Source organism: Prunus mume, linkage group LG6 (assembly GCF_029339155.1).
Source record: "Prunus mume cultivar Tortuosa linkage group LG6, ASM2933915v1, whole genome shotgun sequence".
NCBI lineage: Eukaryota > Viridiplantae > Streptophyta > Magnoliopsida > Rosales > Rosaceae > Prunus > Prunus mume.
This window is the reverse complement of record NC_142703.1, coordinates 4,919,105-4,942,460: the sequence shown is the minus strand read 5'-3', so window position 1 is coordinate 4,942,460 and position 23,356 is coordinate 4,919,105. Positions and strand designations below refer to the sequence as shown.

The 23,356-nt window shown below is 38.0% G+C and overlaps 5 protein-coding genes across 7 annotated transcripts; 3 read left to right on the top strand and 2 right to left on the bottom strand.

Annotated features, from left to right (window-relative positions):
- Nucleotides 1-441: 441 nt before the first annotated feature.
- Nucleotides 442-2,932, top strand: LOC103336429 (uncharacterized). Of its 2 annotated transcripts, none has more exons than XR_016127643.1 (4): nucleotides 442-886; nucleotides 1,347-2,384; nucleotides 2,479-2,580; nucleotides 2,705-2,932. XR_016127643.1 is itself a non-coding variant. In XM_008239465.3 (4 exons), the coding sequence occupies exons 1-4, from the start codon at nucleotides 591-593 to the stop codon at nucleotides 2,768-2,770; spliced, it is 1,506 nt and encodes a 501-aa protein (XP_008237687.1). In that variant the 5' UTR covers nucleotides 444-590; the 3' UTR covers nucleotides 2,771-2,932. The 2 variants fall into 2 exon arrangements, 1 of the variants encoding a protein (XP_008237687.1); XM_008239465.3 differs by having other exon boundaries at nucleotides 444-886; nucleotides 2,475-2,580.
- A 445-nt stretch (nucleotides 2,933-3,377) lies between these two features.
- Nucleotides 3,378-5,668, top strand: LOC103336466 (alcohol dehydrogenase-like). 2 transcript variants are annotated; one of them, XM_089053754.1, is made up of 9 exons: nucleotides 3,378-3,517; nucleotides 3,639-3,685; nucleotides 3,791-4,116; nucleotides 4,200-4,282; nucleotides 4,401-4,476; nucleotides 4,686-4,747; nucleotides 4,847-4,942; nucleotides 5,030-5,188; nucleotides 5,348-5,668. In XM_089053754.1, the coding sequence occupies exons 3-9, from the start codon at nucleotides 3,906-3,908 to the stop codon at nucleotides 5,444-5,446; spliced, it is 786 nt and encodes a 261-aa protein (XP_088909880.1). In that variant the 5' UTR covers nucleotides 3,378-3,517; nucleotides 3,639-3,685; nucleotides 3,791-3,905; the 3' UTR covers nucleotides 5,447-5,668. The 2 variants fall into 2 exon arrangements, with proteins under 2 accessions (XP_088909880.1, XP_088909879.1); XM_089053753.1 differs by having other exon boundaries at nucleotides 5,030-5,189; nucleotides 5,331-5,668.
- Nucleotides 5,669-6,224: 556 nt separating this feature from the next.
- On the bottom strand, nucleotides 6,225-15,571 carry GTA2 (global transcription factor group A2). The gene is made up of 22 exons (XM_008239466.3): nucleotides 15,123-15,571; nucleotides 13,569-13,807; nucleotides 13,338-13,481; nucleotides 13,047-13,205; nucleotides 12,895-12,978; nucleotides 12,578-12,648; nucleotides 12,125-12,482; nucleotides 11,846-12,001; nucleotides 11,614-11,711; nucleotides 11,480-11,528; nucleotides 11,259-11,411; nucleotides 11,021-11,164; nucleotides 10,810-10,903; nucleotides 10,520-10,678; nucleotides 10,391-10,439; nucleotides 10,207-10,301; nucleotides 9,903-9,981; nucleotides 8,398-8,452; nucleotides 8,195-8,312; nucleotides 7,959-8,102; nucleotides 7,068-7,165; nucleotides 6,225-6,564 (listed from the first exon to the last, which is right to left on the bottom strand). The coding sequence occupies exons 1-22, from the start codon at nucleotides 15,457-15,459 to the stop codon at nucleotides 6,322-6,324; spliced, it is 3,126 nt and encodes a 1,041-aa protein (XP_008237688.2). The 5' UTR covers nucleotides 15,460-15,571; the 3' UTR covers nucleotides 6,225-6,321.
- A 260-nt stretch (nucleotides 15,572-15,831) lies between these two features.
- LOC103336431 (Exostosin family protein) lies at nucleotides 15,832-22,728 on the top strand. Its single transcript, XM_089053752.1, has 8 exons — nucleotides 15,832-16,338; nucleotides 16,732-16,878; nucleotides 17,026-17,090; nucleotides 19,867-19,936; nucleotides 21,039-21,257; nucleotides 21,916-22,059; nucleotides 22,147-22,282; nucleotides 22,400-22,728. The coding sequence occupies exons 1-8, from the start codon at nucleotides 15,961-15,963 to the stop codon at nucleotides 22,627-22,629; spliced, it is 1,389 nt and encodes a 462-aa protein (XP_088909878.1). The 5' UTR covers nucleotides 15,832-15,960; the 3' UTR covers nucleotides 22,630-22,728.
- On the bottom strand, nucleotides 18,378-19,825 carry LOC148915903 (uncharacterized). The gene is given in 3 exon segments (XM_089054152.1): nucleotides 18,378-19,031; nucleotides 19,260-19,393; nucleotides 19,819-19,825. Coding segments are annotated over 3 exon segments (675 nt in total). The 3' UTR covers nucleotides 18,378-18,497.
- Nucleotides 22,729-23,356: the final 628 nt, after the last annotated feature.

Below are 23,356 nucleotides of genomic sequence, written 5' to 3'. Positions count from 1 at the left end.
CAGAGGCCGATGTAACCTATCCTAACCTTTTTGGCCGATGGTTCTTTCTTTTTCTTTTTGGCGGCGAGTCTTTGATAGGCAACGACGAGTTTGGGCATCGGTTAAAGCCACCATAGCGACGTCGTCACTCTCAGGTGGCACTGCCCCAGAGAAAGTAGTAGCGTTGAGTATTTCTCATTTGCAACAATGGTGGTTAACGAGTGTTTTTACTTTCCAGTAGTTACGGGATGTTAACGGCAATACATTAAGTTGGTTGCTGATGTGTATAAGTTGTACACATGTCCGAATTTTATTAGTAGTAATTGGCAATGCCAGCTGGTACTACAGCAGTATTGTATAATTTCTCATGTATTGGGCCTAAAAGTAGAAGTCTTTAAATATTATATTATTTAAATTAAAACAAAAAAACAAATCGAAATTATTTTGCACGGGTAGCATACAATGACGAGAACTTTACAATTTTCCCAGACTTCACCCAAACCCTAAACCAAACTCCCTTCGGCCCAAACCCCAAATTCCCATCCCCAAACCCTAATTCCCTTGTGCCTCAAGAATTTTAATTGCAAAGGCCCTATCATCCGGTACGTAGAATGGGGGATCGGAATATATCTCAACCTTCTGCCGCCGCCACTCTGCTCACCTCCCTTGAAGGTGTTCAGGTCTCTGCCTTGATGATGGCTTCACGCCAAAACGAGGTCCTGCAAACAATATTGGAGATCGAAAAATCTTTGCCCGAACTGTGCGAGAGAAAGGAGATGAAGAAATCTCTAGCCGCGCTTTTCGCCCAGCAAAACCAACTGGTCGATTTGACGCATTCAATGTCGGAGCAGCTTTGCTCATTACAAACCAGTCGGCCCGAGACGACGGAGATTCCAAATTCCACAAGGTCAGTGCATGGCTTCGTGGATTTCATCTTCTTCTCTGTAAAATTGTAGTTTTTTTTTTTTCAAATTTTGTTTAAATTTGCTCTACTTGCTGCATAGATTCTGCTTGAAATAATAACCAGCTCCTATCTTTTTCTTTGAGGTGTTTTCTTGCAAACTGTGGCGTGATATTTTCGGAGGAATCAGATGTCATATTTTTCAACTCTGATCATTTAAATAGTGCTTGGGTTTTTTTATTCCGAATTGGGATTTGTATTGAAATTATCGTGTATCAAATTACTCTTTAATATTTAATGATGATGATCTAGTTCCATTCCATTCGCAGTTTGTAGGAAAACGGGCATGGCATGTTTACTGTTTTAATGTTTGTATTTATTCCTAAAGTATATGATATTCTCTCTGAGTGGAGGTAATCTATTTGAAAAGCTTAACTTGACTTGTTGTATATTTCGCTGTTATCAGCTTGCCCATGGATTTAGAGCCTGCATCAATGACGTTAAATCAGGGGGAAGCTATTAGATCTGTATATTTATTTGGGTTTTCTTATTGGAGCGGAGAAGTAACTAATGAAATCTTTGAAGTGAAATTCAAACAAGGAGGAGGAGTCACACATGAACCCCGAGTTGTTCGACGTGTTGCCAGGTTCAGTGAGATGCATGAGCCTGTTGGCTTTCAGGCGGCACTGATTTTCAACCGTTCCAAATTATACGTCGTTGCACAGGACGGTGGATATATTATTGATACGAAGACTATGTCAAGATGTTCATCTCTTCCTCTTACCCAAGGCTTTAAATCAACACCAATTGTTGTGTCTGCATATGACAAGCTGTATTGTCTTGAAACTCCGTCGAACTTGCGACTTGTTCCGGAGCCCTCCTTCGAGAGTTATGATCCTGATCAGAACATCTGGGAGAAAATGACTTCTTTTCCATTTTATAATGATTATGACACCCATATGGATATAACTGGTTATGCCGTTTGTTATGGCATTATTTTGTTTTCATTTGGTTGCCGGAAAGAAAGGAATTTCGATGTCATTGCATTTCACATCAGTAGAAACGAATGGAAGCGAGTGAAAGTTCATACTTCTGTTTATTTCCCTCCTTTCCTAGGTAGGGCCGTGGTTATAGGCAAGACTATCTATTCGTTATATGGGGAGGAGTTTATAGCATTCTCCTTTAAGACTTACAAAGCTGATGACGGTAGTCTTGTATATTACCTAAGCCAACAGTTTAGATTGCAAGGCCTTGAGATTGCATGCCCACCATTGCCATTTGCTATGGATAGGAGTGAGTATTTGGTTCATTTGGGGAACCTGGAATTTTTCCATGTCAACACCGGGTGCTGCGATGCCGATCTCCCGGCTCAATATTTTTGTATCACCATGTTTCAAATTGTTGTTGGAGAAGGAGGGAAAAATATGCTCAAGACCATACATTCAACTGTTCTTTCTGGGGATGTAGAGGACACTGGGTTGAATCTTGCTTTCTGCTTCACGCCGTAAGTTTCCTTCACATTTCTTGTGTTTTCATCAATAACATTAATTTGTGCATTGGAATTCTGTTATTTTTCGTATTTATTATGACTCAGTGAGTGCGGGGATTATGAACATGAGGAGTGTGTGAATCAGCCAAACCAAGAAGAAATCAGTCTTGATGAGAATTTATGTATGGTGGAACATTGGAGAAAGGCAAAGGTGAAAGAATTGTGTTTACATGAAATCTTTTGTTTATTTAATGTCCATGAATCAAGAGAATCAATTTTTTTCTTTACATGAGTGTTTTTATTGGCCCCTTATTTCATGTAATTGGGTTTTGCAGAAAGAAGGCATGCATAGACAGTATACTCACTCATCAGGATGGAACGGTTGGGGCCAGGCATCGTGAAAGAGTGTATTTTGGGTGAACCGGCACCTCGTTGTTGGGTTTAAATGAAACTTCAAAAAAACCTTGGATACCTTCATATTATATTATATTATAGTATCAGTGAATGTATTTGTGGGATCTTTTGCAAACAACTTAATGTTAATTTATATATGCATTTGAATATCTAGTTATTATGCAGCAGCATATATATAATTATCAATTGTTTGTATTTTGTTAGTTCTTCTTGCCCTTGTCTGTTACCTACCCTACTTAGATATGCAATTAATAGTTGGTTTTTCCAGGGGTAGTTCAAACTTCATAGGAATGGATCTTGGTTTTTGCTTCATCAAGTCCTAAATTGGGTCTGTTTTCTGGTTGTTAATGGGTGGTTGGCTCTCTCTCTCTCTCTAAGGGTGTCGCCATGATATAGATTCTCTGCTTTGTGAAGAACAGCAGATTCCGATAAATATTGAAGAATAAATTCAGTGGCAGAGAAAATTTAACATTGCTTGCTCTTACACAAAATTGCCTTTTGGGACAATCTGGCATTTTGGGTTTGTCTAATTTTACTTAGGGGATTAAGCTGATTCTTTATGTACTTATGGAGTAACAAGGAGGCTTTAATTCCCAAACGGAGGCAGGCTTGTTGGTTCAGTCTGATGGAAGATTACATGCATTTTTTTTTTTTGGTCAAGAAGATTATATGCATGGCTTACAAGTTGAGGAAGGTCTAATCATGCTATTGCTGTCTACTTCTGGGAAGCCAAGGTGCTTTATTATTATTATTTATTTATAATTATTTTTCTCCTAAGCAAGATTTCTTTATGATCATGAAAGCCAAGAACCAAATATAGCACACAAAATCTGAATTGGGTTTTCTATATTGCAGGGACAAAACCCCTTGTTTCCTAGAATTTATGGTCATGAGGCAGGAGGGTATGTAAATTTCTATCAAACTTGTTTTCAATTTATCAGAAGCTAGGAAACATATAGTATGGTGTAGCATTAACTTATGTGGATTTCTTGGTGTTTACAAATTAGGATTGTGGAGAGTGTTGGTGAAGGCGTGACGGATCTTAAAGCCGGCGATCATGTCCTGCCTGTGTTCACAGGGGAATGCAAGGACTGTGCTCACTGTAAATCAGAAGAGAGCAACATGTGTGATCTCCTCAGGATAAACACTGACAGGGGAGTGATGCTGAGTGATGGGAAATCAAGATTTTCAATTAAAGGCAAGCCAATATACCACTTTGTTGGGACTTCCACCTTCAGTGAGTACACTGTTGTTCATGTTGGCTGCCTTGCCAAGATCAATCCCTTGGCTCCTCTGGACAAAGTCTGTGTCCTCAGTTGTGGTATCTCCACAGGTATGCATATATACAAGTGTGATTGGAATTTTGCTTAATGTTTAATTGGAATTTATTTTTTAATTATCTGGATATATGTTCAGGTCTGGGAGCTACTCTTAATGTTGCGAAACCGAAAAAGGGATCAACAGTTGCTGTTTTTGGATTGGGAGCTGTAGGCCTTGCAGTGAGTCTTCCTATTTCTTGCTATCTGCCATATATATATATATATATATATGACACTTACACTGCTTGTTTAGGTGTATGTTTATGTGTATGATTTTATAAATGGTTTTCCGATTCAGGCTGCTGAAGGAGCCAGGATTTCTGGGGCTTCAAGAATTATTGGGGTTGATTTGAATTCCAGCAGATTTGAAGAGGGTGAGATATATAATTCCTAAAAGTAAATTGTTTATTTCTGGGAAAGTATCTGGCATTTCAGGATATTACTTGACTTGCAATAAGCCTCCTTTTATCAGAAAAGAGATCAATGCATAAGAAGTAGATGTGTTTTCTGCTTCTATTTTTTGACTTTCATGTCTGCAAAATGTTCTCCATATGTCTCTGAATTTTAACTTGATTGTTTGCAGCAAAAAAGTTTGGCGTAACAGAATTTGTGAACCCGAAAGACCACAAAAAGCCAGTTCAAGAGGTTTGTTTGTTACTGGCGTGGATTTCTTTTTGTACATTGTTTCCCTTGTACCTCCTTAAACATGTTTCTAAAGAGCTTTTCTTATGGATTGCTTATTAGGTGATTGCCGAGCTGACCAATGGAGGAGTGGACAGAAGCGTTGAATGTACTGGAAATGTTGAAGGCATGATATCTGCATTTGAATGTGTCCATGATGTATGTTCCTAATCCTTTGGCTCCATGTTTATCTCTTTTAAGTTTCGATGTGATCTTGTTATGATGAACACAAAAATTCTATTACAGGGTTGGGGTGTTGCTGTTCTTGTGGGAGTACCACACAAAGAGGTCTTCAAGACGCATCCCGTGAACTTTCTGAATGAGAGGACTCTCAAGGGTACCTTCTTCGGAAATTACAAGCCTCGAACCGACATTCCCTCTGTTGTGGAGAAGTACATGAATAATGTAAGCTAGCTAAAGCTGAAGCTAATTTTCATTGATGCTCTTCTTCCAATTTTATGTTATGATTTGCTGTGTAAGTGCTACACTAGTTTTAGTTTTATTTATGCACACATCAATTGAACTGTAAACTCCACTATGTTGCATGAACTTGAGCTGGAAAAGTTCATCACCCACAAAGTCCCATTCTCAGAAATCAACAAGGCATTTGATTACATGCTTAAAGGGGAAGGTCTTCGATGCATAATCCACATGGAGGAATGAAAGCTTCATCCTTGATGTTTGTGCCCGCACATTCTAATTTTCAATTTTTTTTTACTCCTCTTTTCTTTTTAAAAATTGTTCAAATTTGGTCTGCCTGTAATGTAAGAGTGTGCGAATCTGTTTTTTTTGTTTTTTTGTTTTCATACTGTTTATGTCTGAGCTTCTGTTGGACAGTGGCTGTGTATATATTCAATGAATAAATAAATAAATAAATTTATTCAACCTCCTTGCCCCTTAATGTGTACAGCCTTGAACATGCGCTCAATTTACAGCATCTGTTGACAATTTTGAGCAGCCATATTGATCAATGTGTAGGAGAAAGAAATCTCTATCAAGTCTAGCTAAAACCAGTGAAACAACAAATTAAAACCAAGAAAGGTTCTTCCAACTTCCAAGTACAGGTAAAACCAGAATTGTTATTTGCAAATCAATCCTTTTTTGTTGTTTTGAGAGTGATAATGAGAACATATGAGAAAAAGAAAAGATGGAGACAGGTAGGAAGAAAGATGAAGGATAAAGAGAGAACATATTTAAAATTGTTTTAGTTTTTTTTTTTTTGGGGTTGTGTGTCTTAGTTTTCATTTTGTTTCTCCTTCCATTTGTCTGCCCTCTCATATTTCCTTCTTAATTGATGAATAGGCTAGAAGTTAAACAAAAGTCTCATTAAAAGGGCGCTTAGCATTGCATTGAAAGATAACAGTTGTCACACTCAATAGACCTGGGGTGGATCTTTTAATCAGTTTCACATGGAGAGAGAGAGAGAGAGAGAGTGAGGGAGTGAGCAATCAATTGGATCTTTGCTTCCAAAAATTAGAAATATTAGAAAAATCAATAATAATTTACATTTTGAAATTTTATTTGTTCCCACCAAATTACTATTGGCCTAGTTTTGACAAAATAGCTAAGTCTAATATCTTAACATCAAGGGTGTCATCCACCTTGACAATTCCATCCGTGCCATCCACACCAATCAGCTTACCAGTGACACCGCGTAATGAGCCACCCATGATCTTGATCTTATCATTTTTCCTTGGTACGACTGCCTCCATTTCATTAGGCAGCGCCGTTATAGTTTCCCCATTGCCACTTGACCCTATAACTACCCTACAGGAGCCATCCTGAACCACCAAACAGTATATACTTAGTATCTCAAATAATAATCACACAGGTAGGTACTTCAAACAATATTAGTTGGTATCTATTTTGATAAGCGATAAACATTGCAACGAGATCATTCTAGAATCAGCAACATCAACTACAATACAATGCATATAGCAGCACATGCACACGTAAAGAAATTTCAAAGGCACATCATTCATGATTCGCATAGCCACCCTTGTTACCTTGGACAGAAATAACTCAGGCGCTTCAGAGATAACTTAAAAAGGCCCTCCAAATTACAATCCAAAACAGTTCTATAGGCTTGTTCGTTTATCTTTTGTCCTACTACACCATATCTCAACAGGAGTTACAAGTGAATGTATAATGACCTTTTTTCTAGATTTTCATTTAGTAGAAATCACCAAATCCGTCATGTTCATATCCTTTGCGGGTCCAAATATCATTGTACTTGGTAAATATCGATAGAGAAATTTAAAAGGAGCATGATATAATGACATACCGGGAGCACTTCTCTGACAACTCCAGTAGTTTCCTCTCCAGAATTGCGTACATTGACCAATATGTCCGGCATGAACCATGGTCCCTCACTGTCCCCACCTGATACAAGATGTTAAGATTAGAACTCAAACGGGGGTATAGAGCTCTAGCAAAGCAATGACCAGGGATATTATATCATATAAATAAATCAGATTTCAAGTAACGGTATATTCCTCTCATGTCTCATCAAAACATATTTTCTCTTGTTGGATAAGTAAACAATTCTATGAACCAAAAAGAAGTGCCCCAGTACACAGGCATATACAATGAGGCCACTTAAGAAAAGGAAAGCACAAACACTAGCATTAAGATCCAAAGAAATCAGAAACTATATAACAGGAGCAAATAATAGGAAGCCAAATCTATTCCCATGCGAAAGAGGACAACAGACTACAACTACTGGACTGTAATTTCTTAATTCTTAAACGTAATTCATTTCCCCTGCTTCCATAAGCACCACATAATACAGTAAATGATTTGAAGATTATATGCAGACACTTTATTAGAGTTGATTCATGTCAAATTTGAACTTAACGTTTTAAGTAAATGTCAGTATTTTTTACTATTAGGCCTTGTTTGGTTTGCGGAGGCTTGGGAAATAAAACCATTGGGCACCGCTTGGGTATGCAATTCTTTGGCCTTGAAAAAGCATTATTGTGTTTTGTATGAATAAATTACCTCCCTTATTAAGTCAAAAATACCGCTTTGTCTATAAAATAAAAGGGTATTATTAGAAAACTAAACAGCAGGGGAAATAAGAGTTCTAACTACCAGTTCACAACAGGGGAAATAAGAGTTCTAATCAGCACTGTGACTTCATACTGGTTTAAAATAGAAAAACTGAGTCTCATACCTATAACAGGAGACATCATATCCAGACCACCAGTGCCTGGTGTCATTGGTTGCCCCCCAGGAGTTCCAGGAAGATAGGATACCGAATTTGGTGTCATAGGCTGCCCACCCGGAGTTGATGGCAAGTAAGGGCTAGGAGCATTTGCTGCAACAGAGATAGGAACTCAAGGGGATCATAAAAATGAAAAAAAGAGGTCAGCGCACAAATTTTTAAAAGAATGAAAACTAAAATTGTACCATAAGCAGAACTACTGTCCCTTGGTGTGCCAGCTTCACTATAATTTCCACCAGGAGTGTTAGCCCAACCAGAACCAGGAGTTGGTGCTTCATACGCTCGTGATGGTGGACTTCCTGGCTGAAACCCAAAACATTACAGCTGCTTAATACAGAAAAAAGACTAAAGCTACATCTGTGAGGACATTTATGCATTAGTTACTCACCTGATACTGTGGGCTCGCACTCCAAGAAGCAGGGTTCCCATCCTCCCAGTTATCCCTGATTTTTTCACAATCAAGGTTCCAAGAAACATCAGTGAAAACAAGCCGACTTAGCTTTTTATGCAGCAGTTATCTGACTAAATTATATAATCTTTGTAGTTGAAGATACAACAGTAAAATCACAATTTGAGAGCCCCTTATGCAACGGGGCGTGGTTGAGTGGTAAAGTAGCATCCCTTTAGGGTCCTAAACTAAATCTGCTTCCTATGAGGAATAGAAAGCCCTACGGAGTACTAAAGTTTAATTAATGAAATTCAGCAGCAGGATAATGACCATAATTATGGCTTCTCTTTTTCTCCAGTGAGGGCTAATGAAACTGAGTGCCAACGGTTTCTTTATTCTCCTCTCTGTTTTTCTTGTTAACATTCACACTACTCTGATCACATCTGCACCAACATACTAGTCATGCCTATTTGCTACCCCAAGCCATTTCTATTGGTTACAGAATTAAAGCACCCAGGTTTTACCCAAAATGCCTACATCACTCCATTTTGCACACAGAAGTATTATACTTGTTCTGGTCAAGACTTATACTGATATGAAAAAGGTGAATTATGTTGCATAATCATAATGCTATCTGGAACACAGATAAATGTTGTGACAAAGTGCAAATGTCGCATCAAAGACAATGTATCTGTGTAAAGGTATCATGACGTGAAAAATGAATATTTTTACATCAGGTAATGTATTTGTTAGACATACTTTCTTTTTACTTAATTTGTATCCTTCGTATAGAATGAAATTTATCATATTCCAAAGTTGGAAAGAATTTGAAAAAGAAACGAGGGGAGTAATGTCCAACTTTGGTAAGAGGTGGCATTTTCGTTATGTATTTGCACTTTATCAGTGTTTAATTGGGATCTAGCTTGACTTTCATTTTGAAGTCTATAAGGATGTTACTGAACTTATTATAACAGATCTGATGGACTAGGTCAGACCAAGAAAAGAAATAATCCTACTGATTAGTTTTTGGAATATAAAAGATCCCTTAATTCATTGCATTCCACACCAGCATTCTCTATAATAAGAGTGCAATCTAGATATCCCTTTCTTACAGGTCTGATTTGACTTTTCGTATCGTCCATTTTCCAAACTTTTGTTACAGATCTATATTTTTTTTCCCCGGTTTTTGATCACATACCTAAGTTGTTTCATAATACACTAATAACACACGTCCCTGCAAATATTGTAGATGATACAATGATTATCTGAAATGGTGCAAGCCATGAGAACTGGCATAGCACAAGCAAAATAAATCAGCACAGTTAATCATGCAAGCCATGAAAACTGGATATACGATTCATCCCTGAATAAAGAAAGAGTTTCCATTTTATTGACGCTGAAACAATCTTCTACTTGGTTTAATGAACTATGTTTGATAGGAATTATTTCTTCAACCACTCGCTTTTGAAAGAAATAAATAATTTTAATGCCATCGAAACACAAACCTTGCTGGACTCATAGGTGCATACGGATTCCATGCTCGGTCACGCATAGGAGTCCTCATGCCATCATGAATAGGCGTTGCTGCAAGGAGTTCCAAAGATGAATAAATATATCAGTCATCTAACATATGCGGAAAATTTTCATTTTTATAAGATCATCTTGACTGTTATCCAAAAGAAATATTGGTCAACAGAAATATTATTTTTCCAACATTACTGCCAGAAGATCAGTCCAAAATAATAATTAAGTACTAGAACTCATACAAAACACTACGTTTTCTTAAAAGGAAAAAAAAATGAAACAAACCTCCAGCATCCCTCATAGGAGTCATATATGGATGAAGCGGAGTTCGAGAAGGATGCATTGGGGTCTCACTTCCCATACCATAGCGAGATGTATCACTGGAACACATTTAGATAAGAATTGGAAATAAGAATAAGCTAAGCTAAAAACCAAGAGGAAAAAGAACTGAAGTGAAATTTATAATTACCGATATGGTGTTGTAATAGCCACATTATCAGAAACACAATTACGATCAACTGCAAGCATGACAGAAGTGTTATGGCCCATAAGATACATAAATAACCAAGGAGACAAGAAACCCAACACGTAGACTTGCCTGTAACAACCTTCATTTGGGACTCCAATTCAACCCGTACATTGGGTCCCTTAACCTCAACAACACGTCCACGATAGCCCTTATAGGCACCCTGGCGAACCTTTACTGTAGTCCCAACCAAGCCATCATGCCCTCGTCCACCTCTATTCCTTCCTCCATCTGAACCATAGAAATAGGAACAATTTATAAACTTGTTCAATAAAATAATAAAGATGATGGAAGAAGAGAAAAAAGGAGAATTTGGTCACAATATGAATAAAAAAGAGAGCACTGAAAAATGTGGAACATACAGTTATTTGGAGGGCCTCCTCTAGAAAACCTCTTTGGTGACTGGGGAATACGAGGAGGAGTTCTGAGATGGTCATATCTTGAGTTGGTATCACCCTGTACGTTAGATAGAGGAGTGGGACAAAAGCATCAACAATCAGAACTAACAACAAAAATGAAACCCATGAAAGATAAAGAGTTCAGATCCACACAATAAGAGCACAAAGGGTTTACATTTCTATCACCATTCGCACGTGATCCTCCCACAAGAGCACAAGCATGGGACTTAACACAGATAAAGCCTGCATGCTCTAGGTGATGGCGATCATAAATGAACAAGACTCCCCTGTATATGTGTTCCACGGGACCTTGTTTCCCCTATCATACGAAAAGCAGTGAAAAAATAATAGCCTGAGATTTATGAAATACTGCAATGAGGAAAACCAAGCAGGAAATATATATCTCATCTCACCTCGCAAGGGCCATCAATGACCCTCACAACATCTTTCACAGATACTTTGTGTTTATACTTCACTTCAACAGGAAAACTTTTCTCAATCTTGCACTTTATCTCTCCTAACTTGACAAGGGCAACCTCGGGTCTGTCAGGCACTCCCTTAAGAACCTGGAAACAGTGAAAATAAGAAAACACAGAAAGGGAGGATGAGGCAATTGTAAATTATGATTACACACCTGAAATGCTTCCCTTTCCACGCGAATGATTACACCGAAACTATTATTACTGCACCACATCAGGCACAAAACAAAGTTAAATAATTAAACATGAAGAAGAACAGATGACTGGTGCCCATGGAATAGCAACTCACGCCAGTAGAACAAGATCGTGAAGCTCATATGCACCAATTCTGGTAATACCAGATGTCACCTCAGTACTCTCCACAACATCATCAGCAAACACACGGATCTGCAAACAAAAAATAATTATAAAATGTTCACATTCTATTTAGTAGAAAACTATTCCTGAAATCCCCTATGTGATCCTATTGAAGTAGAGAAATATATATATTTTTAAATAGAGTGGAGAAATAAATCACTCACATGTTCCTTCGTTATATCAGATAAAATGATGAGCACGTGCTGCTCAACCTTAACAACCATACCAGTTGAACCTTCCTGAGTACCAGATACAACTTTCACATGATTCCCAGGTTCAAAGTATTTGCAAAGCTCTTTTTCGTTTATGGCAAGAGTTTTCTGGAAAATGAAATCCCCAATAAGAACAAGTGGTCACACCACTAAACCAGTGAAGCAGTAAGAATCTTTTAACAAAAAATTTAGATATCACAACCAAAAAGCACCCGAAAAAGTAATTCTTACTGGAAGTTCTTTCATTTCGGGCCTGATATGTACAGTCTCTTCCTCAACTTTCTCAACCCATCCTTTCAAATTTTTAAGATCTCCCTTGATAACAATAACTGTATCACCCTTCATAAAGTGTCCCTTCTTTCTGTTTGAAAATAAAGTTGACAAACCGGCAATATCTCCATCACCATTCTCCCCGGGTTTCCGGAATTTTTCAAGTTCATCAAAAGTGGGATGTATGTTTTGAGAGCTAATTGATTTCATTGATACTGCTTTGTACAGGAAACCATCTTTAAACAGCATGCCATTAATATTCTCAAAGTAATCACCAGTCATCGGATCTCGTCTACGCTCTACACGAATATGCAGTTCCCTGAGAAGAGTACATATGGGGCAAACAGTGTAAGACATTAATCTAACCATATATTGAGTGGAGACAGCATTGTAATAGGAAGTGTTTAGCATTACCTTGCTTCATCAATATTCATAAAACGTGGAGGAGGAACAAATGCCTTCTTTTTCACAACTTCTCTGCCCTCCTGTATCATAAACAAGTCATCTCAAAATTACCCAAATAAATTGATAATACTATGCTATGATAATAAGTGCTTACGGGAGAGGTGGGAATATTACAACAAAGACAATCCTAAGAATTAATTTAATAGGAATGCAACCTCAATGAATGAACATAATAGGAATATAAATGAAAAAGATTGCACATATACACATTGAAGATTGAGACGGTGAGACTCATCTAAACATAGAAAATATGTAACAAACTTTACCAGTTTATTTGCAATAGCTTGTAAATCAATCCTTGGAATTAATTTTACTGTAACTTTCTGCCGCACATTATCGACATCCACAACCTATAACAATAAGCTTAGAGGTTAGACAAAGAATCACAAGATATTGTAAGCAAACATACTGTCCATACCTTGGCAAGGTCTCCTTTATATGTCCCAATCTTCATTCTGACCCACGTATCCCTAGAAAGATCAATTGCCTTGCTTTCAACTGACAGAACATCAGTCATTTCTCTGATCGGAACAAGATTTATCTTCTGGGCAAATATATTGCGTAGACCTTTGCACGCCTAAAACCAAAACAAAGCACAAACCAAAAAAATACAATAATCAAAGAGATAAGCATGTACAAATGCCAAAAATAGCCTAAAGTGCAAATACATAAATCATCAAAAATTATGCATACACCAACAAAGGCATACCTCCCTCACATGGGCTTCTTTGTCCGCTTCAATGTATATAAAGTTTTTAAGGTGGTCTAGAGCAACAGCAGACCTGATTTGCAGTTCAGGTTTATCAATATACTTTTGCATTAAGCAAACAGCAGCCTCTCGCTCACGACCAATCTGACAGGCATCAGTGCAGATATCATAAGTATTCTCTCAAAATTGGGAACTATAACATTAATATCATGCTACGATAAATAATCATACCGCACATTTCACCATCCACAACTTTGGATCCCTAACAGAAGGTAAAAGAGCTTGCTGATCCACATCAGTAGTCTCCTCATCGTATTCTGTATGACTCGACCTTGCATACCGCGCTTGAATTCTTCTCTCAAGCGCTTCAACATCTTCTTGCTCATCTTCTCGAGGCAGCAATGGACGACGATGCATCCTTCTACCATCATCGTCTTCAGGTAGATCAGCTCCATTATCAACAATGAAGTCTGCACAAAGACTCTTTAACCATCATCACTAGTACACAAGAAAGGAACAACTAAACAAATCCACTAGACATCCACCATGAATTCTAATTTACATAATTATTCACATCAAAAGAAAGCGGAAAATAATCATAATGCACTTCTGAAGATAACAAGGATTACACCCTAATTAAAAACAAATCCTAAACAGAACCAATTTAACTAAAGAAAATTTGAACAGATATCTACATAACCAGTTTGGAAGATTGAATTCCATGGAAGTGATTAATAACAACTGAAGGAAAAAGAGTTTACATAAACATATCCTTGGTTGTAAAGCTTTATTCATTGTCCTCCATTACTTAAGAGAAAGCCATCACCCCTCCAGGTCATAATCTTATTTACCCTATTCCTAGCAAAGCACGGGTCTGCTTTCTCATGGCACAAGTCTCACAAACACCGTTAATAGAAAACTAAAGAACAAGGATTACATACATGTTTGGCCATTTTTGAAGCTGCAAAATCAATGATATCTCTTGTTATTCACTCAGGGAAATGAAGGCCTTGTAATCTAACGTGATCAAGAGCATGAATTTTCTAAACAGATTTGCGGGGCCATTGGTGTTTACTACAGCTCCCAGTAAAGATGGGAGGGAGATTGGACCGGGATTTCTATTGCCTCCTAAAATGTCAATTGTTCCCGTACTCAGACCTCTTTTATCAAACTTCCTACCCTTTTATTGTTTTAAATAAGTAACACTTTTTTCACTTATGACTACAGGGTCAAGTGTTCCAAACTACTAAATCCAATCTTGATTGAACCTAATTCCTGATTTTAAAGCATCCCAAACAATATGATAAAGTAATCATAAAACAAACATAATATGAGACATAACTCATAAAAAATAGCAACAGTAATGCAATGCGAAAACCTCCCAAAGTACGAGGAACACAGCAAATAGCATTGGTGTGAACAGAATACTGCACCCTTGCCTAAAACTGGGCACAAGTTCTAACGAATTGTGCCAAACTCATTTCTCCTGGAAAGCATATGAGAAAACAAATATTTACACAATTCAATCTTGAACCTTGGAGGAGCCCAAGTAAAATTGTAACCAAAGGATACCCGCAATACTAATAGACTACCATTCCCAAATTAATTACAATTCAGTACCAGAATTCACCACCTACAAATTCTAAACCATTTATTAATCCCCCAAATCGCTTATAACCTACATTCCAACGCAGTCTATATTCATAACCCTAAATCTCCAAACAAAAGCAACAAAATTCTAAAAATTAAGCAAAATGAGGTTAGTAGAGGCGCAGCAGAGCGTACCGTCCTCGCCTTCATCTTCATCTTCCTCATCATCGGTATCGACCTCAGCCTCGATATCAAGAAACTGCGACCCACTGGGCCTCTTATTCCTCCGCTTACGACTCGCACCACCACCATAAGCCTCATCATCCTCGTCGTCCTCTTCCTCCTCTTCATCGTCCTCCTCTGCAGCATCGTCGATGAAATCCGATCTCCTCCGCTTCTGACTGGAGCGTCGTCCTCCTCGCTCCTCCTCCTCTTCCTCTTCTTCATCCTCGTCTATAACTTGGTCTGGTTCGTACTCGTCCTCTTCCTCTGGGTCCATCTCATCATCATCTTCGTCTCTGTGACGAGCCATGGCTGTCTGTCCGCTGATGGGATCAAATTTGAGGTTCTAGGGTTTTCGGTAGAAAGAGTGCAGTGGTGCTTAGCAAATAGCAAATACAATTTAACCAAGGGATGTTTATATTTGTTTGGGGTGTGAGCTGTTGGGCGAATGGGGGTGTTTTTTTCTTCGACCCAAAAATAAATAAATTGGGGGTGTTTTATTTATAAATTTGTATTTTATTTGAGGGGAATATTATTGCCGCCCCTCCCCAGTCTCCTGAAATCGCCTCTTTAATTTCCTTTCCTGTAAACTACCAATTATGCCCTCCATCAAAATCTTAAGAGCCTTTCCACACATATGTCCATAAATAAGGTTCAAAATATTTAAAAATTCTAATTACCCTTTTCCATTAACAAAAATAAATAAATAAACACAGAGCCAGCCGACGTCGTTTTCATCCAATGCCTTCTTCCCCGGAAGCAGAACCACTACAGCCACTGACAGTCTGAAACTCATTCCCAGAGTCCGAAAATGGGAAGTGTTAACAACAAAGCCCGACCTTTCGGCGGGCAGCACCACCACCACCAGCCTCTATGCACCCGCACGCACCAGATCGGAGCCCTCCTCTTGGTCGCCGCCACCTTCTTCTTCACAAGTCTCTTCGACCGCTCCTTCCGCCCCTGCGCCTCTCACTTCTCCACCGTCGATCTCATCCCCACTTCACGGAGCTCCGTCCATGTCTCCGACGGTCGAGATCTCTTGTGGCCCCATCGGGGGTACGGGCCTCACCTCGACCTCAAAATCTACGTCTACGATGACCGCGAGATCGATGGCCTCAAGGCCTTGATGCACGGGAGGGATGGCACCATCGACTCCAGCACTTGCCTGAAAGGTCAGTGGGGCACTCAGGTAATTTCCTTTCTCAATATGATGAAATTGATTTTATTTGATTTTATAAATTGTTTTAAATTTGGGTAGATTTGAATTCATGCTCTGTTTGGCAACCGAAAAATGTGTAGGAAAATAAACTAACCTTGTTTATGCAGCAATTGAAGTCAAGTCTAGGTTTTTGCAGAATGTAATATGTGAAAGCTAGTACTCATTATACCAGTGCTTTGCTTGAAATCCTGACTACTGCCTGTGCTTAAATTTCAAAGCCTTTAAACTTGGGTAGAATAATTGGTTATAGATTCTTTTGTTGTTGATGAGAAACTTTCTAAATGGAGAAAAGAAAGAAAATCATGAAATTGTTATTAGAAAGTATATATGTGGGCTTTGAATTTGCTTTGTTATCAAATGTAGGTTAAAATACACAGGCTGCTGCTAAAATCGAGGTTCCGAACACAGAAGAAAGAGGAAGCAGACCTATTTTTTGTGCCTGCATATACTAAATGCGTTCGAATGATGGGTGGTCTTAATGATAAGGAGATTAACCAGACATATGTGAAGGTAAATTCCTTTTCATTTCACTTAGAAACCTAAAGTCTAGGTGTTTCTTGTAGCTGTGCTTATGCTCGGTGATGAGCTTTATAATTGATGGGGATAAGTCTAAAATTTTGTTATGTTATGCTCATTCAGTCAAATTGTTTCTTACAGGTGTTAAGTCAAATGCCATATTTCAGGCGATCTGGCGGCCGTGACCACATATTTGTTTTCCCTAGGTATGGTAGTTTGGTTTGGTCAGTAACTTTTTTTCTTCTTTTGGGTTTGGCCTGAAAATAGAAATCATGCATTGTTCCACCCTTAATTGTTTTCTATGTGGAACACGTATAACTAGGTAAAATAACCATACTTTTGTTGTATATCTATATCAGAGAAATGGTTGGGTCACAATGTTGAGCACGCATCTTGGAAGAAGGGTAAAAAAATAACTGATGGATCTTTAGCTGTAGAACAGTCCCTAAAATGAATTAACTGAGCGGTTTCTTGCCTTCCACTATATGTGTGTAATTTTGAAAGGAAAACTGATGTAAAGCAAGTAACAAGAGCTTAAAAACTAGAAAGGATTTTAGAAGATAAGAGAATTACGGTTCAAGATAATAGAAAATAGAGAAATAGAAAGACAGAACAAGGAAATTAGAAGAAGAAAACAGAGGATTAGAAACAAAATTATAACACATTTATGATAGAAGAGCAGGTGCAGAGAGATATAGAAAGACGGAAGAGAAATCTAGAAGAGAAGAGATATTAGGGTTTATATGATAGAGATACAAGAGAAAATATAAGAAGAGATAATTTCATTCTAATTACAAAACACATTTATGACAACCTAATCCTGCTACAACAGGACAGTAATCCTTGATCTACTAGAAATTGGAAAGTAATAAGAACGTGACGATAAAAATACTGATAATCTTAATCCAGCCTATGGGTCACCCCTTCTGCAGGGTCTGATCCAGTTTTGTGGTGAAATTAGGGTTTGATACCAATTGAGAGCCCCTGGGTAGAACTTGCCCCTAAAAATCAGCTTGTAAGAGAAGGTTCCGGAAGAGTTCTTAAACCACCCCAAGATGTGCTATTTTTCCAATGTGGGATATTGGGTTCTAACAAGCCATCTCCTTCAACCTAGCATCTTGCTGCCACTACACATGCATTACTAAAACCACAAAAAGTGAAGAGAAAAAAAAAACAAGCATGAATTTCGTGACACTTTGGATGCCCAATTTTTAGCATGTCAAGCTTACATGACTGCATGATAGGGAAAACAACCACTCTATTGGAGCCCGAAGGTGCTACTGTCTTTAATGGTCCAATGATCCATCAAGATTCTCTTCTCTTTGTTTCGACGGATCTGATTCTTGAACCGAAAGACCCCATCTTACCAATGTTTGACCAAGCTTCTCTTGTTCTTGACCTGACAGATCCAATCCTACTGAAGATTGAGCAAGATCTTCCTATTTTTGAGCCAGTCCTACCAGTGATTTTTTATATAAGAGAAACGATATATTAAAAAGGTGGATAAGGCATCCACAGCCAACCAGAACAACGAACACAACCAAAAAAAAAAAAACCAAAGAACATAAAAGAGGAAAAGGAAAAAGAAACAAATGGAAAGGAGGACCATATCCTTATTTCACTGCTGCCACCAAATTCAACAAAATGATAGTAGGGGAATAATCCAAAAAGTCTGAAGAAACTGAAGCCCATAAAGCTGCCCAGAATCTAGCTCTGTTCCAAATTCTGTCAACCTCCTCTCCCTTTTAATTTTAAAAAATTCTTTTATTACGCTCCACCCAAATATTCCACAGAACCGCATACACCAGGCAACCCCATAGAGTTTTGGCTTTCTTCCCCTTGCCTAGAGCCTCAAACTTAGTACTCAAAAAATCATAACCGCCTTTAGGAATAACCCAGCAAGCATCAATCTCCCTGAACAACTTCCACCAAACTTGTAAAGAAAAAAGGCAGTGAAGAAGCATGTGATCAGCACTTTCCTCGCAAAGATTGCACAGAGCACACCTGTGGGGAGAAAGACACATATAAGGCCTCTTCTTTTGAAGATGGTCACAGGTATTGAGCTTCCTGAGAGCTAGCAACCACACGTGAAATTTAACTTCAGGAGGGACCTTAGACTTCCAAATCTGGGAAGCGGGAGAAAAAATCTGCATGTTGCCATTATTACAGAGAAAAGAACTATAGGATTTGCAGGAAAACGACCCGGACCCATCAAGCTTCCACCTTCTGCTATCACTGCGATATTAGGACAGTCGAACCCTATCCAAAATCTGCAACATCCACAACAACTCACCCACCTCCACCTCGTTAAGATTTCTCCTGAAACTGAAGTTCCAGTTGTAAGGATGAACACATCAATCCACGAGACTGGAAACACAATGTTGTTGATTCCTAGAGAGCGCAAACAGTCTAGGAAACAACTCCTTCAAAGAACCCTCTTCCAACCAGGTATCCTCCCAGAACAACACCAGGTTCCCATTTCCAACGATCAAGTCACAACATTGAAGGGCTGGTACCCCAAGGAGATAAGTACCGTTTCCAGGGTGAACAGCATCCCATCAGGAACCCAGTGATTGATGCTCCTCCTATTCAGGAACCCAGTGATGTTTCAATTTTGAAATCCCTGTCTGTTTTCAAAGTCTTATTACTTTTTCTACATCAAAAAACGCTTATATCCTGCAAGGAATTATGTCTGGCCTAGGATAAAAGAATAAAATGATGCTTTAGATAATATCCATTATTTGGAATTATATGGCAAGGAAGTTGTTGGACTTTCATTTGTATGGAGTAGCCATGGTAAACGTGATAATTTTATAATCTTTCTTGTTATTTAAAGTTGAAGAAAAATGTTTAAAGTCTATCCTATGACTGCGATGGACTTGTAAAAAATTATTCCTTATCAAACCTTTATTCTTCTCAAAAAAGAAAATGTACCAAACATTTCAAGTTGTGTCAATGATGCTGACTTTCTTGTTTTCACAGTGGTGCTGGAGCTCACCTATTTAGATCTTGGGCAACATACATAAATCGTTCCATTATTCTTACCCCTGAGGTATTTACTTATTCCATCCTTTATGCTTAAGTTATTTTACAAATTTAATAGTGCTACTGATTGACTAAAATTCCCATTATAAGGACTCAGCTATTTAGTGTCAAGTCAATTTGGGCCTTAAACACAGTGGTCATAAATGTCCATGTTAAGAATCTGTTCATGCAAGGGGCACAGAGTGGGCCTGTTTTACTTCTGATATTTTTCTATAGGAGTTCTACGTGTGACATTGTTTGCTATAGGAGTTCTACGTGTGACATTGTGCATGAGAAATCTGGTTTGAACTTTTATGGGTTTTGGATTTAAAGTCTACTTTAAAATTATTCTGAAACCTGTATGATGTATAGGATTGTCAACACATGCCTTGCATATTATTTATACAATTTGATATAAATATTATCATGTAAGAATAAATTTTTCTATTGTACAAGAAGAAGAATCTTTGGAGGTTGCTTTAGCAGAATGTTATAAACAATTGTTACTCTAGTTCAGGTCTAGGTCTAGGGACAATAATATTCTACATCTCAAACAATTTTTTGTCTGATAAAAATATTTCCAACTCCTACATATAAAAAGTTTTTTTTTTTGTGTTTGTTTTTTGTTACCAGAACAAAGTGTTATGCTCGATAAGCATAAACTGTTAGTATATTTATCCAATCCAATTAAATAAGGGCAGAAGGAAAGGTTAAAAAAACAATTGAGAAATGGAACTTATGTTCGGAATGCAAATGCAGAGAAAACGATCGTATATTTAAACTGATAACTCTTGAGAGACGATTGATAGGAGGTGTTGATACATCCACCCACTTTGTTTTACTATTTTATATAGACGAACGCACCTGAAAGGATTTATCAATTGGAAAACAAATTTTGGACTTGTGTCATCATCACTATTTTCTCCCCTAATTTTTATATTCTAAATCATATATGTTCCTTATACAGGACAAGAAGTTTTTTTAGCCTATGTTACCACATTTGAAGCACTTTGGTAATGGAATTGATACATCTATTGTAGTTTGTCTATTGCAAGCTTTTATTATGGCGTAAAAGATTATTTATGAGAGGGAAAATACATAAAAGATGCGTAATTTATATGTTAGTGCAGGGTGATCGCACTGATAAGAAAGATACAAGTGCCTTCAATACATGGAAAGATATCATTATTCCTGGGAATGTTGAGGACGGGATGACTACAAATGGGGCCACCTTGGTTCATCCTTTGCCATTGTCAAAACGGAAGTTTTTAGCAAACTATTTAGGCCGTGCACAAGGAAAGGTTGGCCGTCTTAAGTTGATAGAGCTTTCAAAGCAATTTCCAGATAAGGTATGACACCTGAATTGGCTGAATGAGATTATCTCAATTGTGGAATTTCATGCATCTTATCTAGTTTCCACCTTTGATGTCGAGTTCAATTCAAGTTTGAAGTTTGAGATATTTATTGAGTTGTATCTATGGGTATTTGCTGTAGAAAAGATACTCTGTAATCCACTTTTTTAAAACTTTGTGGAATAAAGCAGAAAGCCCATTTGGCGCATTTACTTGAAAAGCATTATGAATGCACATAAGTAGTTAGAACTTGTAAGTACTAAGTACGGATGTTTTCTATATAATCTTTGATGCTGGAATTGAAGAGCTAGCACAGTCACACAAATAGTAACTTCATTCACCAACCGTCAGTCCTGTTAATGCTTGGATTTTGAACTTCAAACTAAACAGTTGACCATGGGCTTTGGCTTTTAGTCGTGAGTTTACTAGAATTTGCATTGTGTTAACAACTTGGTCCTTTTCCTTTATTTTATGAGTTTTTTGCTTTGTTTTGTTTTTTGGGTGGAATTTCTGTTTGTTTTTGGGTTAAAATGGCTGATTACCATGGCCATATCATTATCATTAAGTCTCATTGGACATGATTACATTACTTTAATTCTTGTACACTGTTATTAGAGAGAGATATTCAAAATATGTCTGTTAATATTATAAACAGTTGGAATGTCCAGAGCTGAAGTTCAGTGGTCCTGACAAATTGGGAAGGATAGATTATTTTGAACATCTGCGCAACGCCAAGTTCTGCCTTGCTCCACGTGGGGAGTCATCTTGGACTCTTCGTTTTTATGAGGCTTTCTTTGTGGTCTCTCTCTCTCTCTCTCTCTCTCTTTTCTAGGCCTGCACATAAGATATTAGATCTGTAGAAATAATGCTTTTCTTGCTGCTACAGGAGTGTGTACCTGTGATATTATCAGATCAAGTTGAATTGCCTTTCCAGAATGTTGTTGACTACACCCAGATATCAATTAAATGGCCGTCCACTCGAATAGGTCCCAAGCTTTTGCAGTACCTAGAGTCAATACCAGGTCAAATGTAGCACTCCATTTACATCTTGCTCTGGTCAATCTATATTTCAGCATATCATTGCAAAAACTTCTGTCCAATTTCTTATGTTTTGATTCTTTGTTTTTTCTCTCCTGCAGATGAAAATATAGAGGGGATGATAAGCCGTGGCAGACGAGTAAGATGTTTATGGGCCTATGCTTCTGAATCAGCTTCATGTTCTGCAATGCGTGCAATTCTTTGGGAACTTCAGAGGAAAGTCAGGCTGTTTCACCAGTCAACTGAAACATTCTGGCTGCACAATGGATCTGTTGTAAATAGAAACTTGGTACAGTTTTCCAATTGGAGACCTCCAATGCCTTTGCCTTGATTATCAGATTATGCATGGAATGCTGATCTATACGGCCTCTTTGTATAGTCTCTGTGTCTTTCTAAAGTTCATATGCTAATTTTTTTTATTCATAACTAATTATCTCTCTCTCTCTCTCTCTCTCTCTCTCTCTCTCTCTCTCTCTCTCAAAGCCCCCATCCAAGCTTTTCTGTTAAAGCCATCCCTCCGGCCTGCCCAGAGAGGTGGGGAGGGGGAGGGTGGCTGTTGGGTGTTTTTAGTGGTAGAGGAAATGAGAATAGCCTTATACTTACCACCAGCTGTAGATTCGCGGATATATTCGGTATTTGCGTCTTTGTTAAATGAATTTTTCTTACTACTAAAATGAGTCTTGTGCGTCAATTTTGACGATTCATGTGATTTTGGATCCAATGGTCTTTATACCAATTTTGAATTAGAAAACGCATTTGTGCTCATCATCGATTTTGTTTGTCTTGGGGTCTAGGTCTTCAAGTATTGTTTTAGAATCAAATTGCCTAGCTAGAAGAATGGTTTCCTTGAAGAGAAAGGCTTCTCAAGTTAAGACCACCTCAGGGTGAATGCAATTTAGGTGCAAAGTGAAGAGGAAGGCTTCGCTGATATATTCTTTACGTAATTCGACTTTATTTTTCTTCCTAGAACCTTTTCTTGCAATTTCCTCTATCTTTTGGAGAAATTTTTTAACTTTAAAGTCTGCACTAGAATTAGAAGCAAGTGAAGAGAAATTAAG

What these genes read in the sequence shown, in the direction of transcription:
- LOC103336466 (XM_089053753.1), top strand. Translation starts at nt 3,906, where the DNA reads ATGTGTGATCTCCTCAGGATAAACACTGACAGGGGAGTGATGCTGAGT. An exon ending in TTCCAGCAGATTTGAAGAGG is followed by an intron (nt 4,477 to 4,685) that starts GTGAGATATATA and finishes GATTGTTTGCAG; the next exon opens with CAAAAAAGTTTGGCGTAACA. An exon ending in GGAGAAGTACATGAATAATG is followed by an intron (nt 5,190 to 5,330) that starts TAAGCTAGCTAA and finishes CTATGTTGCATG; the next exon opens with AACTTGAGCTGGAAAAGTTC.
- LOC103336431 (XM_089053752.1), top strand. Translation starts at nt 15,961, where the DNA reads ATGGGAAGTGTTAACAACAAAGCCCGACCTTTCGGCGGGCAGCACCAC. An exon ending in AAGGTCAGTGGGGCACTCAG is followed by an intron (nt 16,339 to 16,731) that starts GTAATTTCCTTT and finishes TATCAAATGTAG; the next exon opens with GTTAAAATACACAGGCTGCT. An exon ending in GTACCTAGAGTCAATACCAG is followed by an intron (nt 22,283 to 22,399) that starts GTCAAATGTAGC and finishes TCTCTCCTGCAG; the next exon opens with ATGAAAATATAGAGGGGATG.
- GTA2 (XM_008239466.3), bottom strand. Translation starts at nt 15,459, where the DNA reads ATGGCTCGTCACAGAGACGAAGATGATGATGAGATGGACCCAGAGGAA. An exon ending in AAGAAGCCCATGTGAGGGAG is followed by an intron (nt 13,206 to 13,337) that starts GTATGCCTTTGT and finishes TTTTGGTTTTAG; the next exon opens with GCGTGCAAAGGTCTACGCAA. An exon ending in CCAAATGAAGGTTGTTACAG is followed by an intron (nt 10,440 to 10,519) that starts GCAAGTCTACGT and finishes TCATGCTTGCAG; the next exon opens with TTGATCGTAATTGTGTTTCT.
- LOC103336429 (XM_008239465.3), top strand. Translation starts at nt 591, where the DNA reads ATGGGGGATCGGAATATATCTCAACCTTCTGCCGCCGCCACTCTGCTC. An exon ending in CTTGCTTTCTGCTTCACGCC is followed by an intron (nt 2,385 to 2,474) that starts GTAAGTTTCCTT and finishes ATTATGACTCAG; the next exon opens with TGAGTGCGGGGATTATGAAC. An exon ending in AACATTGGAGAAAGGCAAAG is followed by an intron (nt 2,581 to 2,704) that starts GTGAAAGAATTG and finishes TGGGTTTTGCAG; the next exon opens with AAAGAAGGCATGCATAGACA.